Source organism: Terrapene carolina, unplaced genomic scaffold (assembly GCF_002925995.2).
Source record: "Terrapene carolina triunguis isolate 2854851 unplaced genomic scaffold, T_m_triunguis-2.0 Scaffold210, whole genome shotgun sequence".
NCBI lineage: Eukaryota > Metazoa > Chordata > Testudines > Emydidae > Terrapene > Terrapene triunguis.
Window position 1 is genome coordinate 27569650 of NW_020664561.1, and position 20236 is coordinate 27589885.

Below are 20236 nucleotides of genomic sequence, written 5' to 3' on the forward strand. Positions count from 1 at the left end.
CTCTAATAAATTTGTTAGTCTCTAAGGTGCCACAAGTACTCCTGTTCTTTTTGCGGATACAGACTAACATGGCTGCTACTCTGAAAAGTGAATTGAAATGATTTTACAGCATTTTGATTATGATCTTTAGTATTTTTCAAACATGCACCTGATTATATTCTTGGGGAAGCTTTGTAATACATATTTAGGGCCAAGTTATTATGTTTGGATATGTAGGTACAGCTCCCAATTGAAGGGAAGAATGTGACCCATATATTTGTTTGTGAAGTGTGAACAAAGACTGTTTCTGTTTTTTTAAAAAAAAACCACACACACACTCCCGCTTGTTTTTTTCTCTCTTGCTTTGGTTTAGAATGGTTATTTATGGGCAGTACTGCAGTCAAGTGGAGACAGCCATATCCTGCTTAGACAACATCTCTAAGACAAAAGAAGATGTTAAATTGAAGCTAGAGGTACTGATATTTATTTTTTTATATACAAATATATATCTGCCATCCCCCCAAAAAAGAAAACTGTCCATTCTGACATGTGGGTCTATGAGTTTCTTTTCTTTTCCTTTTTAACTGGAGTAACTGATCAAATTAACATGTCAGGTAGAGACAGAAGAGGTTGAATCCTGGTCCCACTGAAGTCAGAAGAAGTCTTGCTAATGACTTCAGTGGGGTCAGGATTTCACCCAAGAAGTGGTTTTGTCAATGAAACACTTTTTTCTCATAGTGTTTTAGGTGAGCGTGAAGGTAGCTGAGAGTAAAATATGTTAATGTTATAATTAGAATAACGTTTAAAGACTAAACTCTGCCCCTAGGCACATCTCTGCACAAGCGATCATGTGTAAGACGCACCACCCCAGATGTTCAGACAACCTTGGAAGCACAGTTCCTCTTTGGATAATCAGCTACAGCCCTTTATAGGGTACAGCATACTGCCCATCAACTTTGGTGGGGAAGTGAATGTGCAGGGTGGGAGTTTGATGATCCCACCTGTAATAAACAGGATTTCTAGTTTTTAGGTTTACTAGTCACCTTCAATCCACACAGTTGTCATGCCTGTTGTGCTATTTATGCCTACATCTAATAAGAAAAAGAGTCTTCTATTTACCTGCAGTGTTGCACTTGAACTACCTGCTGGGCACTAGCCAGAGTGATTCCAACTGCTATCTCTGTTGCTCTTATAGACACTCACAGCTTCAAATCAACAAAACTCTGTGTGGTTTCTTATCTCTAATTACAGTGTTTATACCATAGTCATCTGAACACCTGAAGAATAGGATCTGGTTCTGGATCCAGATCTTGGAAACCTCAAAAATTCAGGGGTTTTGGTTCAGCTTATCACTATGGAGATGTTTTTTTCCTCATTATGGTGGTGTTTAGTATCCTAATATCTGGGTGATCTGGCAAACTTATAGGTCTACTTAAAAAAATTAGGAGTGTACTTTGTATCTTATTTTTATTTTGCAAGAATCACAGTTCAATCTTTTATTTTATTTTTAAAAACTAGGAATGTTCCAAGAGGGCCAATAATGGGAAATTTACTTTGCGGGATCTTCTAGTGGTTCCTATGCAACGAGTTCTGAAATATCATCTGCTGCTGCAGGTACTTTATTTTTGAAGTTTAAAGTGATTAAGTGCAAAGCTGTGATGGTTTATCATCAGAGGATTGTTATAATGAGGGTTCAGTGTCTTTATTAAAGGACAGTGATTAACATTTTTATTGACTTGAATTGCGACTTAGCTGTCTGAAAGTTAAATCCAGTGCAGTTCAGCCTTCTCTGTGGTGATCATTCCACACAGTTGAAGCATATCTGCGAATAACAATCACTCTTCATTTAATGGCTTATTTAAAAGTTAGTGGTGGCAAACTATGAGAGTGGTGGTTTTGTAATGTAGACCACTACCCCCAAAGACTAAGCTGAACGAGACTATACCATTCTTTAAGATATTTCCCTGCTATAGTAAATTATAATAAAACCATATTTATTTTGAAATGCTTCTTGTTATAACCCACAAAGCTCTTGGCTTCCACAGTTAGTCCTATAATGAGGGTGGACAGTCTTATAAATTTAATTTGATAGCTGTTCCAGGAGACTCATTAGTTCAGCAGCAAAGAAATATATTACTGTATTAGATCGTCAACCTTGCTGATGCTTGTAAAATGTCATTTTAAAAAGAGCTACTACCTTTATGTGAAGCATAATTTTGACTCTGCAGTGCTTTGTGTAATTCAAACTTATTACATTTCTTGAAAGATATCTATATAAATGCAAGTCATCAATATCCTGATCAACAGAAAATCATGAAAAACAAACAAACAAACCAAAGCTGATGACAGAACCACTTTCTTAAAACATTTGAGACCTGAACCAAAGCAATATAATCAAATTGTATATTATGAAAAAATGATATGAAAGATTATGTCACTCATAGTGTTTTAAAGTGTGAGGCATCATAAAACTACAATCAGGTATGTAACGGGGTGTCAAAATATATTACAGTATTTTCAGGAGAAAAATATCCACAAAAATTGCTATAAAAACTGCACTTTTAAGTAGAAGCATCTATTCCCACCATTTTCTAGTATTTTAGCAATATATTATTTTTGGTTACAACATATAGTCCTCTTCTTATTTCTCTCTGGATTTTCTTTTTTGCTTTTAACTAACCCATTAATTTTTCTAGATTCTGGATGGTCTATGTATCTTTTAAAATATAGCAGATAGCTTAACATTCTTATACTGTCAAGATATGTCATCCACATTCAAGTCTATAAAATATTATATAAATGCAGCTAATCTTGTACTTAAGAGTAGTGACTATCTCATTATGCTTAGTCACATATTTTAGCTAAAGCTTTTGTTAGCATATATTCCTACTTCATCTTTGCAAACAAAGTCATATTTTGGAGTTGTGACTATTCATGTTATTGCTAGTAACATGAAAACTATCTAATATTGTTTGCCTGGGCTTTCAGCACAGACTACCTCTCAGGGAATTTTGTGCCAAAAATTTTAAAATTCTGTGCCAAAAATTGTTAAAGGTATACACATAATATTTTAAAATTCTGCAAATTTTATTTGTCAATAAATAAATGTGGCTACAGCATGGCAGTGGGGAGCACAGGCCATGGCTGCATTGAGGTGGGAGATTACCCTGAAGCCCTCACCTCCCCCAGTACAGGGCCTTGGCGGTGAGGCTGCACCTGACCCTGACACAGTGCAAGGGCTTGGCCTGCCTCAGAAACACCCCAGGACCCTGCCTCTCTGCGCCAGGCGCACCGGGTGTGGGTGGGCAGGCTCAGCCCAGCAGGATCCAAGTTTGGAGGGGCATAGTGTGGGGGGAACCTGGTGTGGGGTGAGAGGTTTCTGGGCAGGGTAATCTGGGTGCAGGCGGCTCAGTGGGAGATCTGCATGCACAGGGACATGTTGGGGGGTTCTGGGTGCAGGGGCAATGGGACTCTACAGTGGATCCAGGTGAAGATGGTTGGGACTCAGCAAGGAGGGTCTGGGTGTGGGGAGATGGGGCTCGGCGCGGGGGTCTGGGTGTGTGGGCTCAGTGGGGGGACCTGGTGCTGTGGGAGTGGGAGTCCAGGTGTAGCTGGTTGGGAATCAGTGGGGTGGAGGTCTGAGTGTGGGGGGCTCGTCGGAGGGGTGCAGGTGTAGTGGGGTAGGGCTTGTCAGGGTGAGGGTTCAATGGGCCTGCTTAATGGGGGAGCCCCAGCTGCTGCCGATGCGATGCTGCATGTTGGGCTCCTGCTTCCCCCCATGATTCACCTATCCCGTTTTCTTCTCCATCCCCTCCCCTCACTCCCACATTCCCCTCCCCCTGACCTATTTCACCCCCTTCCTTCCCCACTGCCTCTTCCCTCCATCTTCCCCTTCCCTCATTTATCCACCTCCCTCTTTTCCAGCCCCACCGCTGGCACTCATTGTTGCATAGAAAACAGGCTGCCAACACACAGAAGAGGGGAACGACTGGCACTAGGACCCAGGAGGCGGTGTTCAGCTGTAGAGTCAGCGGAACCCAGACACAGCCTCCTTCAGCTGGGCAGCTCTGTGCTTGCAGAGATGGGGGAGGGGCAGTGGCATGTAACCCTGTGTGCCTCCCCCTGCCTCACCTCTGTTTGGTGGGGAGCAATCCCCCCCAAACACCTGTGCCCATGGTTGTACCCCTTCTTCCCCCCCATGCGTCTTCCATTTGCTTCCTTGCCGTTTTCTGCATAGAAGCACAGGAATTCTGCGGGAGGACCGTTTTCTATAGGCGCGCAGTCACCCAGAATCTCCCCAGGAGTAACAGATATGTACAGTAAGGATCTGAGTGGTAAATTTTAATTCTTACCAGAATAGAATTAGCTTTTATTGACTGTTCATTGTCAATATTGTTAGTATTTAGGACGAACAGTGCTCACACTTAACACTTGCCATTTAACTATTTGTGGTAATCCCTAGTTGTGATACGTATAGGGAATCATAGAGAAAAATAAATAAATTCTAGGGCTGTTATCTATTTAAGGCAAAATTGGCAAGTTTTTAAGAGTGACCAGTGCACAGTAGTCATTTTATTTCAGTGATAAATGTGTAAACTGATTGGCAGCTGGCTGAGTGAAAAGTTGTTATAAGAAATATCCCTGCATTTTGCCAAATAGGAACTGGTGAAGCACACTACTGACCCAAATGAGAAGGAAAATCTGAAGCTGGCACTTGATGCAATGAAGGTAAGTGTGCCATGGCAGGTAGATGTTTACATCTTCACTGCCAGTTAAAATGGTTGGGGCCTTTTTCAGAATATACAGGCATGCAGAAGTGAAGTTCACAGTATATTTTCTGCTGAAGGAGGTCCTGCAATTCACAATAGAGCTAGCAAATATTTGTTAAGTAGCCACAAACACTCATGTAAGGAGGCTAAATCAAGGATATTGCCACAGGCTTTTAGTAATTGAGTCAATAGGTTTTATATGTTATGGAGTAGAGATGGCTGGCTTCTATTTACTTGTAATATTCTAACACTTACATTCTGTCCCATAGTTTTCAGCCTCCTAACCAAAAAATTTGCCTTTCCCAGTTTTACTAGTCTTTTACAAAATGGGTAAAACTTCCAACTTGTATCCTAGTAATGTCTTTGTTGCCTAAGGCTACGTCTTCACTACGGGGGGGGTCGATTTAAGATACGCAAATTCAGCTACGCGAATAGCGTAGCTGAATTCGACGTATCGCAGCCGACTTACCCCGCTGTGAGGATGGCGGCAAAATCGACCTCCGCGGCTTCCCGTTGACGGCTCTTACTCCCACCTTCGCTGGTGGAGTAAGAGCGTCGATTCGGGGATCGATTGTTGCGTCCTGACGGGACGCGATAAATCGATCCCCGAGAGGTCGATTTCTACCCGCCGATTCAGGCGGGTAGTGTAGACCTGCCCTTAGGCTAGAAGGCGTTAATATCTCTCCTAGTGACCATTACTCCACATGCTACTGCAAATGGCACAAGCAAGTGCTTTTTAAAATAGCAGTATCTCCTTACATGTTTGGTGCTGTATCCCTTGGCAGTCTGCAATTCCCTCTGCAACTAGCTGTACTCTCTTAGTTTCCTTTTCTTCTGACGCTGTGCACTGAGTTCAGTTATTGTTTTCGTTATATTTTCCCATTCTATCCTTTTCCTGGTTAATACGTTAGAAAATTGTTCCATTTAGCACAGACTTCCTAAAAATTTTTTGCTCCTAGATATTACAGATTATATACTGCTGAGGACACACAAATGAGAACAAACACCTTATGTTGAATAGAGAAAGATAAGCGGCAAATTTACCAGCACATTCAGTGCACAAATATAGAAGATATACCAGTCCATGGCTTAAGATCATACCTAAACTTTTTCCAGATCCCAACACATAGGCGCAAGAGATTTATTTCCCAGTGTCAGTCAGGCACATTATTGTTCATGGGACCTGAGAAAGCTGGCTGTTGGTATGCTATAATATACCTTCTGTTTTGCTATTCAGACATTACTGCCCTCTTATTGTATGCCTGGGTCTTGAAGTTGTAGATATTTGGGCACCCTACTAAACCTAGCCATGATTACTGCATATAGGAGCAATTAGAGCCTCGACGTGGTTACATCTTTTACACAGGCCTTGGCATCAGATCTCTGAAATCATGTGCAAATATCAAGACCAAAGGAGGTATCCCAATCCCTGACTGAAAGAAGCACTCCACCTTTAACTTAAACGCTGGTTCCTGTAGGTGGAGATGACATTCCTTATTTAGCTATTAAATTTTTTTTAGCCCAGCTGATAGCAGTGCTTCTTTGTGCCTGGCTGATTTGGGGTAGATTGCTCTCAGTCTCTCCAATTGGAGCTCTTTCACTTTGGATAAATAATTAAATATTTTTTGGAGCACAGCCATGAACCTGAGTCTCCCATATCCTAGGTAGTTTCCTGAACCATTGGGCTGTTGGCTATTCCGGGAGCCTTTTGCCAAAAAATTCTGAAGGTCTAGATTTCCTCTTAGTGCAGAATGTGAATATTTTTTTAATTCTCAAAATTTTTACAGGATGAGAATATCATTTTCTGCCCAGCTTTAATAGAGACAGTTTTTTAAAAGCTTGCATACTTTGGCAGGTATATCAGCAACTTCTGAACACTTAAAATAACGTTTTAAAAACCTTATTGTGCAGATTAGGCAAAATAAGGAAGATAAAGACAGTTGCTTAAAATAATGTATTGGAATTTTTCTGACTGAAATATTCCCCCCTCCTTCTTTTTTTATGCTTTAGGACTTGGCTCAATATGTAAACGAAGTGAAGAGAGATAATGAATCCCTCCGTGAAATTAAACAGTTTCAGTTATCAATAGAGAATTTGGTATGTGATAGGCTATATTTACACCCTTGTTTATCCCAGCTTTTCACCATTGTTCTACTTTACTGAAATCTACTGCGCCTTACCATCTTATATAATACTAGAAGCCTGGGTAAAATTCAGGTATGTGTATGTGTTGTTCTTCTGGCTGGCTTGGAATGATATCTGTATACAGTGACTTCCTCTCCATTTCCTTAGATGCATGCAGCTAAATCAATTTTGTTGCACAGTGCCCCAAGTCCCTTGGTGGGTGAATAAAAGGAGTTTATTTATGCCTTATCATCCTTAGTAGGACCAAAAAGTGCCAAGTTCTTTTTGACTCTTGGACAATCTGGCTTTGTAGTATAATGACCAACTGACACTTGAATGTCAGATATTATCTTTACTCTTTCGCTGGCATATATGTTAAATAATGAATTTATTTCCTTTTTTGTTTTTAGAACCATTCTCTCTTAATGTATGGAAGACCACAAGGTGATGGTGAAATAAGGATAACTACATTAGACAAACGTGCAAGGCAAGACAGGTGAGAATATAGATCCAGTACTTGGGTTGCTAAAGACAGAATTGGTATTAGATAAATGCTTGTAAAATACAGCATGGCATATGCCTGTGAAATTTGGTGTCAGTTCAGGAATTCTTGTGCATACATCCTCCTTTCATTATACACACATAGCTCCTATTAACATTAATGCCAAGGAAGTAAATTTTCAAAGTGGTTCATGAGAAGTTAGCCATTACATTAACATCTAAATCCCTATGCACCTCTTGCAGAAGTACTTTAAGTGGTTCATGTTTTGTTACCCAATAGTTTAATTGCTAACATTCAAAATCATAAGTGCTCCAGGCAATGTTTTATATGATAGTGTATTATTTTAAAAGGATTAGTGTACTGGCATACAGACAATTTTTTTAACCCTTTATATATTATGTTTTCATAGGCATATCTTCTTATTTGATTTAGCTGTAATTGTGTGCAAACGGCGAGGTGATAATTATGAAATGAAGGAAATAATAGATCTTCAGAAGTACAAAATCACAAATAATCCCACTACTGATAAAGAAAATAAAAAGGTAAATGTTTATAATACTACTATATACAAAATATATGCCACTATTAAATATTTGAAATCCGTAGGTCTTGAGTGTATGAAATATTCTGCAACCACACTTCAGCAATTTGTATATATATATTTTTTTAAATTTTAAAGCCATATAGTATCAAAAACACACTGGACATTGTGGTTTAAAGTAGATGACTATTAAAGGGCTTCAACTATGTTAATTTCTGATGTAATGAAGGGATATGAATGAGCCATTATTAAACTGAACAGAGGTGCAAAATAGTATGACCCCATTTTTCCGAACTCAGGGTTGGTGTTATACGATGAATATAAAAATATTGTCTTCTTTCTGCCTGAATATTAAATTGTTAACCAGTGAATTGCAATACCTTTCACACAGTGGTCTTATGGCTTCTACCTCATCCACATACAAGGACAAAATGGGTTGGAATTTTATTGCAAAACTAAAGATTTGAAGAAAAAGTGGCTTGAGCAGTTTGAAATGGCACTGTAAGTATATACTTTTCTGTTATGTAAAATCATTTCCTTAAACAGTATATAGGACTATTTTAAACAATGCTTTAATATGCATTTTAAATCGTAACAATAATTCTGCACATGCAAGGAAACTATTTTATTTGTATTTTTAAAAACAGAACTCATAGCTGACATCTACAATGTAAGAGTATTTCCCTGAAACGCTTCTAGGAAAAGATAGAGGGCACTCTAAGCTATGTTTTGCTTTCTAGCATAGCTGGTAAGATTGTTTTAAAAATACAGTCTGAAACACCTAGGGAAAATATTAATTGTTTTAGCAATAAATATTTAACATAATGGTGACTGATTTTTCCATCTTTATTTTTTGGTACATTGAAATACTTTTAAGAGATATGGGGATGTTGGCTTTTTTCCTAGTGGCTTTAAACTAATTTATTATGTAGCATTTGGATCAAGTTGCTTGGTTTATTAAGTTTGATTTCCATTGCTTGACATCGTGTGTATGTGTGTTTCTAACGTAAAAAAATAGCATGAATATGTTAGACTTCTCAAAAAGTAATGTATCAGAATATACCACTTCAGATTGCATTATAGTTATGTACTTTCAGCTTTATTTTTATTTCCGATTCTGTTGGAGAAACAAACATGGGTATTGGTACTGAAAGTATTCTGATTAAATTTAAAACACAGGAACAAAGAAATCAGGTGGAAAAGAGACAGTCACTGCATTTTTTTTAAAGAGGGATACAGAGGGATATTCCCCTAAGAGTGGTGAAATTAACAAAGACAGGGTATCACTTTATATGAATTTTTGGTTGAGTGAAAGGGTTGTCGTTAGCTGCACTCCATTGAAACACACTTACAACCTTAATTCCTGTTAATTATATTTTTTGTTTAATTTTTTTCCTTTTTTCTTTTAATGAGAGCCAAGAGTTTAAATTGGGTAGCATAGAAGGTATGCAAGAAGAGAGCCTTGCTCTGCCATATGTTCTGAGGCCCACCAAATATGGTTTCCCTTCCTGCTGACATTATCAAATCCGTAGGAGTATGTGTGCTAGTGGGAATTGTTCCTGGGTGAGATAGGTGGGGAGCAGAGAGGCTTTTAATTGGCCAAGTACATCGAAAACTAAGCTCTTTGCCATGTCTCTCTGGTTTCCTCCATATACTGCCTATGCTGTCATTGTTGATATTTCTTTATATTTAGATAACAATAAAAGTATCCCTATTAAAAGCCCCCAACATCCTAATAAATTAGATTTATAATTAAAAATAATGCCCACCCTGCCATAATTATACAAATAACGATTAGCTCAGCCAGCCAGCTAATAAATCAAAGCAGTAAAACAGCCTCCCCCCCACACACCCATCCCCAGGAACATACCTACAGCCTTGTCCCAGAACCTTTCCTGGTTCCCTGCATGCCTTTTTCATGTCCCCTCTCCCTATTCCCCTTCTCTGTGCTACTGGGATTCCCTGCACCCTCTTCATCCTATTCCCACCAGTGTCCTCCCCTAAATCCATGTGTCCCTCCTCTTGCCTGCCTCAGAGGCACCCTGCCAATCCTGGGAAACATGGTTCCGTGCCGCATTTTCCTGTGACCCTCCCTCTTGCCCCATCCCAGGCCTATGCTCCCTTTCCCTCCCTTACCCCTTCCCAAACTTCTTTGCAGCCATGTTAAACCTGATTTCCAGCACCTCCATATTGTGATTCAACTAAAGAGCACAATGACTCCACTTTAAATGCCAGTGTATTTGATGCTGTGCAGGGACTTATTTAATTTTGGCCAATGTTTGCATGAAAGTTTTGGTGTTTTCATATCTTCAAATTATCCTGTTTCTCTCTCTGTGTATGATGAGCTAATGCAATCACACATACTTATAAAAGTGGTAGGTGTTAGCCAAGGCACAGCGCTACTCATAATAGTGCTTTGGGAAAGGTAATTTATTGTTCCTGATTATCATAAATGATCAGAACACAGGGCTTGGAAGTTCAATGAGTTAATACAATAGCCTTTCACCTGGGTTCCCTTCTGGCCTAGGTCACCAGTGAAAATGAGATTTGGTGGTCTCAGCCTTGTCCCTTAGGATATTTGTCCACCTCATAAACCCACACCACAATTTAACACTATTCCACATGATTGGCAGTCGTAATCTAGAGCAGCACAGGGCTGGAATAGTAGGGTTACTGCAGGTCAGGGCTGAGTTGTATTAGCAGAACTGAATTGTAACCTTGCATAGTAACATTCTTTGCTCTAGCCAGTATTATTGCTCCCTTATTTGTAGAACCACTAAAACTCACTAGATTTAAAAGAACTTACAGTATTTAATCAATTTTGTAATCTCATACCTTTTTATTTTTTTCGTTATTTGTGGGTTTTGGCTTTATAGAATATCTCCCAAAAGTTGCACTCCCCTTGGTAGGATCCCTGATTTTCTACTTCCATGAGTTACCTCAGCATGTAGTGTGCTAATGAAATTATAAATGCTGAAGCGTGGAGTCTGCCTTTGGGAATAAACTAACCCCATTGTTTTCCCATATTGTTTGGTGAGTCCGTTTTTTTTCAGTTGTATTTCCTACATAGGGTGTCTATTAAAGTTTGATTCTGTTCTGAAAAATTACTATAATAAAATGACAGTTTCTTCAGCACATTCAGAATTGTAGTTGCTGACTTAACAGGCAAAACATTTTAACTATGTATTTAGGACTGCAAAATCAACACAGCTGAAAAGGAGTGAGCTGGATTCTTTCCTGTGCATCAGAAATAGCATTTTACTACCTTCCACTCAGTTATATCTATGCAAACCCACTGCCGTCTGATAAGCTTCCTGAATGAAGATAGGGCTGCCCAGGTGTTACTATAAGAACCTAATTTGTGAGGAAATTCAGATCTCATTTACATCAGTTTAAATTAAGAACAGGGCCCAGTCTACCCTAGAAAAGTTTTACGGATATAACTGTCCATTCAGTTTAAACTAAACTAAAATATTTATACCGGTATGAGCCCTAGCGTGGAGGCAGAGGTACTGATACAAAGGTCCCTTATGTTGGTATACCTTATTTTGCTTCCCAAGTTAGAATAACCTATATTGGAATAAGCACATTTATAAGCTTTCTAGTTGACAAGCCCTAAATATACTGAAGTGTCAATAGAATTAAGCCTGATCTATACTGGTGTAACTGAGATCAGAATTTGGCCCTCTATGTGCAGAGCCTGACATTACTGATGAAATATATAATGAAAAGAACCCAACTTCTCTCAGAAACCTAGGCTGAATTTGCAAGACTGGAAGAAAATGAGTAGATCTCATCCGGAAAACACTGAGGAAAAAATAAACATGGAACCCTGCATTGTCATTTTTCAGATTAGAACAGCTCTTTACGTAGAAAATTGGGAATACTTTTTATCCCCATGAGGATACTCCAAACTCTAGGCCTGATCTATGGTAATATGACAGGTCATCTTGTGGGGGAAGCTTGAGAGCAATGGGCACTGCTGCAAGAAGATATAAAATACATTAAGATATTTTTAACTATTTCCATTTATGTGGCAGTTCTCCTGTCACTGTGTCTGTATTTACTGTTATTCTGAGACTATTATTTTGTTTAGAAAAATGGCTAAAATCTATGCACCTCAACTTTTATTACCAATAAGAATTTCCTAAGTATTTTTAATAAGAGAGCTAGTACAGATGCTCGACATCCTCAGTGACGAGATAAATTGCAACACCACAGCACTAAATTTGATGCTGTTGACCTATTCACACTAATCTACAAAATTGAGGCTGGCTCAACTGGCCTTGAATCTAATGTATTGTGTACAACCTTTCAAAATTGTCAGTTAGTTCGGGGTGCTGGATCTTCTTGGCAGCATTAGAAAGAAGTGGGCCACTGGGGCAGCACACTAAAAATCACAATTGGCCTCCTAAAGCTGGAACTTTTGATAGACTAACATGCATGATGAGTTTGTGAGAGTGTTGCACATGAATAAATGTAACTGGCAAAGAGTAGTCTGATGTGCTTTTAACAGTAGCTTTTCCATTTTGAGGGGATTAGGGTTCTCTCTCTATATCTGCTTAACTCTCATTGATATTAATGGGAATTGTGCACGCACAGGGGGAGAACAAAACCATATGTTGTGTGATGGGTTTCCCCCAGGGTGCCACCTGGAATTAGGGTACCATTGAGCCCTCTGACCCACCAGCCTGGGCTCCCTCTCACACTGTGCTGCTGTGACAAGCTGCAGACACGTTCCTGTCCTTACACTTCCTTCAGCATTCACACAGGTAGGGACATACTCAGCTGCAGTTACATGCAGGCTCTCTGACTAGCCACTACACGAACCAACAGTAGAAAAGCTAAAGCCCAGGTAACTCTCAGCTCCCCAGGCACGCACACGCCCCTGGAGCATAAACCCAAAATTATGCCATCTTGTGGTATACAGGGAACGGTACAGCGTAAGATACGCTCATAGAGTTCGCCTCCCCCGCCAACTTCACTCCAAACTCACTGGTTTAGATTAAAACATAAAATAAATGTATTCACTACAAAAGATAGATTTTAAGTGATTATAAGGGATAGCAAACAGATCAAAGCAGATTATGTAGCAAATAAACAAAAATGCAAACTAAGCTTAATATACTACATAGATTGGCTATGAATTAGCAGATTCTCACCCTAACTGATGGTACAGGCAGACTTGTAGATTCTTAAGGCACAAGCTGCTTTAGTCTTAGAGCTTGGGTTTCTCAGGTCTTCATATACAGGTCTTCATGAAGAAATCCCTTTAGTCTTGGTCCAGCACTTTCCCCAGTTCAGTCTTTTTTCCTCAGGTGTTTCCAGGCGTCGTCTTGTGTGGGGAGTGAAAAACAACAGATGATGTCAGTCCTTGCCTTATATAGTTTTAGAATATGGCGGGAACCCTTTGTTTCAAAACTTGGCTCCCAGACCAGTTTGTGGAAAAATACTGACATCCCAAGATGGAGTCCAGAGTCATGTGGTCTGGTCCTATGCCTTTGCCTTCTTATAGCAGCCATTGTTTACAGGGTGGCCAAAACGCCCACAGGAAGGTTAAGCTATTCCACAGTCCATTGTCTTTACTGATGGGCTATCAGCCCTGTCTGGCTTCTTCATTGTTTTACCTGAAAGGCTGGCTGTGGGTGTTTTCCAGAGTAAGCCCATTTGAAATACAGATCCCTAGTCAATATTCATAACTTCAGATACAAAAATGATACAGGCATACAAATAGGATAATCATATTCAGCAAATCATAATTTTTCCAATGACACCTCACATAACTTATCTTGTACAAAATGCATCATAATTATGCCATAACCATATTATAATATTACTATGATGAATATGGGGTGCAGTGTCACATGTTGTTTCAACAGAGTTGTGCTTCTTAAAAGCAGTTCTAATAAATCCAGTCAGTTGGTGTTTTGTTTTTGCAGCTGTGTTAGTAATTTTGGATTAGATTATAGCTATGTAGTTTAATGTGTACTGTTGTTTTTAAAAGAAAAAGTGCTACAAAAAGTGGTTAGTATAGACAAAGTGGTAGGCTACATGCAAGCTTCAGCATGCCTAATAATGTAGATGTTAATGGAAAGGCATTACATATCTAAGAAACTGTTGATACTGTGTTCAGCCAAATTATTACATGACCTACAATGTAAGTATAGTAAAAGTAATAATAGTGAGCTTTGACCTAAGAGATAAGATCCACTGTTTCTTGTTATGCTTATAAAGCTAAAGTGTGAAGGCATTATTTTTCTAGAATACACCAATTCCCCATCTAGTCCATTATCCTTCCTCCAATAGTGACCAGTGCTAGTTGATTCAGTGAAAATGTTAAATTTCCCATGATGCACCTAATAATTATGCAAAAGAATACAACATGCAGAGTTAAGATCCCTTCTCGTTAACAGTCAGTATTAAGTTTGTGCTACAAAGCAGGAGAGTCGATGGCTCTTTCAGCTTTATTCTAGCTATTTCTACTGCAGATGCCTTTCTTATTCTTACAAGCTAATTTCTTCACATAACCCTGTGGCAATGAATTCCAAAAGTTAACTGTGCTTTACTTAAAATGTTTTTCCCTTTTTATCAGACTTAAATGTGCTTTTCTTTATAATTTTATCAAGTTATCCTCTTGTATTCATAGAATCATAGAAATGTAGGGCTGGAAGGGGCCTCGAGAGGTCATCTAGTCCATCCCCTACACTGAGGTGAGATTAAGTAAACCTAGCCCATCCCTGGCAGGTGTTTGTCTAACCCGTTCTTAAAAACTTCAAGACCTGGTATTGTGCAACCGCTCTTGGTAGTCTATTCCAACTGTGACCCAGACCCTGTTAATTGGCTATACTGGACTCATCTGATATGATCCAGGGGTGATGGGCCTACTCCACCCACAGGGATCAGCTACATAGTGATAGCAAGGCAGGGGATGCACAATATTGATTTATATTGGCATTAGATTTTCTGTGCTATTCAGTGTTCACTTCTTAATGCAGAACTTATTTGCATTCTTTGACCACCACTGTGCACTGAAGTGTTCATAGTGACATCTAGATATTTTCCCTGAAAGACTACAATTGCATACTAGATTTACACATTGAGTTAGCAACTCAGAACCCATCAGTGTAACTACAACATGCAAAATCTTGCACTCCCGTCTGTGCTGAATTTCATCTGTCATCCTGATGTCCAGTTTGCTAATTTCATTAGGTCATATTGTAGTTTCTCATTGCCTTTCTCACTGCCTAATCTACTGTAAATTTTTCCATCAGCAAACTTCAGCTTCACTATTCAAACCTTCTTTCAAGTCATTAAGAAATACGCTGTATAAAACAGTGCTGCAGGGGTTCCAAGATATATAGAGCCAAAGAATATTGCAGTACCTCATGTAACATTGTTATCTTCAACATTCTCCAAATCCATTGAGTCCTATATGCTAAGATCATCAAATGCTCTTTGTGGTGAGGAACGGTAGATTTTGAATGATAAGTGCTGTTTTGAACATTGTAGTGATTAGGGTATATTATGGGCCAGTTGTCCCCATGTGTAGTATTAATATGAGTCCAAAATAAATGTGTTTATGTTTTTACATAAAACTGACTTCATCTTATGCAGGACCCACTTAGTATATTAACAATTTCACAAGACTATGGAATCTTGTTCCAGATAAGCCTAAAACTGGATGTTAAACTGTTTCTTTGTCCTAGGAAGAATCAAATATTTCACTGAGCTATCTTAAATCTCTCATTTTGGGCAGCATTCTTAAATATTTGAAAGCTGTCTCTCTCATGAAAGAGAGTTACTGGATGTTGTGCTTTTAATTTTAACAGTGCCGTGTCCAGTTTTTGGGGTGATAATAGGTTCTTAAGTAGTTTGTGCTGCAGTAGAGGTATGATCTAGTCTGCTGGTTTTTAAAACTCATTCTTTAATTTGGACACCAGCTGTCATTCTCTAACACAAGAAAGCCAGAACAGTCCATCTGAATGGAAGAAAACAATCCTGAGATTCATTGACACACAAACCTGATAAATATGTGCATCACACCTTGCATAAGCACACACCTACATTTTAAACTAAGAAAGCTGCATAATGCATGGATATAGTCCTTTGGTTACCTAGAGTGGTTTTTTTATGATTATTTTTTAAACTAGTACTAGAGACAAGGTAAATGAAAATGATTCTCCTATCTATTATTATATCTCCATTTCCCAATTTGCTTTATGCTCTGTGACTAATGACTTATTGGTCAAAGCCAACTCAGATAGACCTGCTCCCTCAGATACTGCATAAATAATGCATATGCATTAAAACTCCTTCTGAGAGACTATTTGAGCTGTGACATATTGAACACTGACATACTAAATTAAAGCTGTTGCTATCAATGCATTTTAAGAGCTTTAGCTACACACTGCATTTTCCAAACAGTCTGGAAAAGTATTTCACTTTTAACAAACTGGATCTAAGTTCACTTAGTTTACCAAAGCAAAACACAAATATGCCTGTCTGGATATCCTTGATATTCTGCCTGTTTCCTGAAGTGGTATGAAATGGAAGAAGGAATTGTGTTGTTTACCTCTGTAGGTATAGATGTTATTAATCTGAGTCATGCATTACAGCTAATGTACCACAAATGGTACCGTATTTGAAAAAACAGGAATCCCTGGGGGTAGAGGAGGGGCCACAGAAAGAGAGCTCAGATGTCTTCCCAGTGGCAGAATAGAGGGTAGGGGTTAAAGTGGCCCAGGCTGCAGCTACGTGCTGTGGAAAAAGGGAGGAGCTCATGTTGGCTTCACTGCCTGCTATCCAGTCCTGAACAGTACTTCCCTCCTGTGCCCTGTATCACCATCTGCTTGCCTAGCATCTCCAGGTTTGTCAGTTTTGTGGATGCATGGCCTCCTGGCATTTTGGGGGCAAGGTAACAGGTGTTGTAAATGGACATAGTGCGCCTTCCTTCCCCACAACATAAGTCTTCTTAAGGATGATGCTTCTTGGAAGGATCAGCATCCTCTTGTCTTCAGGAAGTTCCTGGTGCACCTAGTGTTTCTGCTGGTCCCACACCGATAATGTAAAAAGGGGCAGGGTTATTTCTTCAAAATGGAAAATTTAGGCGATGGCCCTAAATTACCTGAACTCAAGCTAAGTGTTAGTTTTACTCACTAAAACTGTGGGGAAGAAAGAGGTGTTTTAAGTTGTTGAGTTACACATAATTTTATCCCCAATATTACTAAAAATGTAGTCTAGAGCTGTGGTTCTCAACTGGGGGTCAGTGGCCCCCGGGGGACCATGAGAGAATTTCAGGGAGTCTGCCAGAATAAACCAGAGAGCATACAAAAAATAAAAACTGTTTCACCTTGCACTATTTGAACACATTGCTTTTTTTTTTTTTTTTTTTTTTTTTTTTTAAACCAGAGAACATGTTAATTTTCCTGCATGATATGCTGAAACCTGTTGGCTTCAGCAGGGCCGGTGTAGTTAGGGAGTAGCAAGCAGGACAATTACCTGGTGCTCCACGTCACAGAGGGCCCTGGACGGCGGGGCTTGGGCTTTGGCTTCAGTCCTGGGCGGCAGGGCTCAGGCATATTAATATTTGACCATAATATTTAGTTTTTTTATTTTGTACTTATATTATCCTTTTCTTTTTTATATTATATAGGTGCGTGGGTTTAACTGTATAACTATCAATTTAATACAGCTTTTAATCTACTAGATATGCAGGAAAACAATTGTTGTGGCACAAGTGGGCCGTGGATAGCATGTGGAGGGTCGGGGTGGGGACGACTCAGAAGGAAAAAGGTTGAGAACCCCTGGTCTAGAGAAACAAGAAATGGGAGGCCAGATCTTAATAATTGTCTCCCTTGAAGCAATCTGGGAATTTGACTCTCACTGTTTTAGTCACATAGGGTTCTTTCCATGCCTTAGTGGACACCAGAGTTAAAGACCAGCAAATTAATCAAAATTATTATTTGATTATTAAAGAAAGGGGTGGGGGGTAAAAATAAGTACAATCCAAACAGATACAAATAATAAACAACAGTTACTTCAATTACAAATATTTTGTCTGTCTGTGGAGAGCTTTCAACAGGAATCCTACCTTTGTGAGTGGGTCTATACTGTCGGAGATTCTCTTCTCTAGGTAAACTAAAATGAAAGCCTGTTAATTCCCAGAATCAATGGGAAATGGAATTTTGTTTAAGGGTTGGTGGATCCTGTTTGGTTTAACATGGATTACTTAAACAGTTAATAAGTGGGCAGTGGTTAGTAATCTTAACTAAGTCCTATGAAAGTAAATAAAGTTTTACTTCAGTTATTGAAAAGAAGCCCTTCAAGGAGAAATCTTGAGCAAATTAATTAATATTAAGAATCTTACTCTATTTCTTTGTGTTTAACAAGATTAGATGTTGTCTCCTCTCCTGCAATAATCTAAACAATCTGGAGACTCTGTAAGTGTCTTAAATTGCAATAGCATTTCAATATTCCAGTAAAATGATTAAAAGAAAAAATTAAATCTATTCTCTTGACAGTGTTTTTGCAAACTTTGTCTAACCAGTGATGAAGTCTCAGTGATGTTATAATGTAGAAACCACGCTGGGCTGGAAGGTTGCTTCTTTTAATGCTGTATTTTAGCTTCTTTTATTCTTCTGAGCTGTCTTGTTGCTGATGCTGTTTGCTTGCTTGCTTGTAGAAGTGTCTGCTTGAACAGGCAGAGCTGTGTTGAGTGTATGTATGCTGATGGCTCCATTCAGAGAGATTTATGCCCTTCTCTCATCTCTAGTCTTACTGAAGGTGGAGGGTGCGCTTCTTTCAGAGGCTTGGTTAGATTCAGATATCAGCCACTGTCACCTCTGATTGCCTGAAGTTCCTCAGTCCATATCTGGGGGTCTAATTAATATTCCTGATTTTTCAAAAGTGCTGAGCACACAGTAGCTCCCACTGCAGTCAGTGCTAACTTTCTGGGTGCTCAACACTTTGCAAATAAGGTTATTTACTTATTTAGGTGCCAGAGTATGATTGAGGTACCTAACTTAAGGCAGCCATTTCTGAAAATCTTGGCCCTTGGAAAACACCTAGTGCAGATCTAGATAAATCGCCTTGTTTCTTGCAGTGATACCTAGTATTAAGATAATAAGTAAGACCAAACGGAATGGAAAGTTTTGTTGTCTTTGGATATCAGGTTGTATGATCTTTATATGCTGCCAAAAATGATAGATATAATATCCAACTTCATATATCAAACACACTTTAAACTGCTTGAGCAGCTTATGCTGAGTGTGCCAACTCAGTATTCATCATTCACACCAATAACGTTCACAGTGTTTTAAATTTTCATAAGCAAAACACTAACTGCAGAACAATAACAGAGCTCTTAATTGAGAAGGTCTGACACAAGGTTGAGGGGTAGAGCAGAGTTCAAGGCAATGAGCTCTTTTTAACTCCCTGTAGCATTTCTTCTTCAATACTTGAAACAGTTTTAATTCACCACAGACTACTTGCTTGATACTTCATATAAATACTTATTTGATATGCCACTAGGGCTCACTGATTGGCATGTATTAAATATGATTCTCCTCAGTCAAGATTTAATCATGTGAAGTGGCACAACAGTTAAAAAAACAAGATGTAATATTTTTGACAATGATTTTATTGATATGCAAATATCTATTAACTTCTTGAAATCAGATCCCAAGTTTCAGAGTATTTTCTGCTGAAACAATTAGCCTGACTTACTGGAGGAGCTGATGTGGAATATGTGTTTTTCAAAACAAAAACAAACAAAAAAAGCTAAATCATACCCTCCTTTGTAAATCTGACTAGGAAGAAAAAGTTGACACAACCTCAGAAAATCTCACCATAGCATCTCCTTCTAGGAGAGAGTTTTGCAGGCAAGTATGGGGGGCAGGAGCCTAGCCCTCCAATCACACAGATGCCGCCAAAGATCTATTGGGAACCCAATCCTCAACCGTAGGTCATCCATATTTGAGGGCTTGCTGCAGCTCCTGTGGTCTTCCTATCCATACAGTAGCATGGTTCCCTGAGTCTCCCATGAGTGCAGGCTGCCATTGGGGTAGACAACTTTGAGTGGTCCCAACTGAATGGTATCCATATAGAAAGGAGGGGTCTTGGATGATGTCTCTGAGGTTCATCTTCTCTCTACCATGTGGTTAGTGGCTAGATTAGGTCAGTGTTTACACTGCTTTCATCCTCTCTGTACCTCTTAGCAGAAGAGATGGCTTATTCCACAATTTCTAGGTCAGTGGCTGTTTTTCTTGATATCCTGTTTCCATTTATGGTACTTAGGATGCATGCTGGGTCATTCTGGGTTGC

General features: G+C 39.1%; 1 protein-coding gene across 1 annotated transcript in view; it reads left to right on the forward strand.

The window, feature by feature from the left end:
- LOC112109983 (guanine nucleotide exchange factor VAV3) overlaps nt 1-20236 on the forward strand; it is a 238231-nt gene that overhangs the window by 114019 nt on the left and 103976 nt on the right. The window contains exons 9-15 of the mRNA XM_024204746.3: nt 353-452; nt 1498-1593; nt 4639-4707; nt 6759-6845; nt 7283-7368; nt 7784-7916; nt 8307-8416. Of these exons, the coding sequence (XP_024060514.1) occupies nt 353-452; nt 1498-1593; nt 4639-4707; nt 6759-6845; nt 7283-7368; nt 7784-7916; nt 8307-8416 (681 nt within the window). The remainder of the gene's footprint in view (nt 1-352; nt 453-1497; nt 1594-4638; nt 4708-6758; nt 6846-7282; nt 7369-7783; nt 7917-8306; nt 8417-20236) is intronic.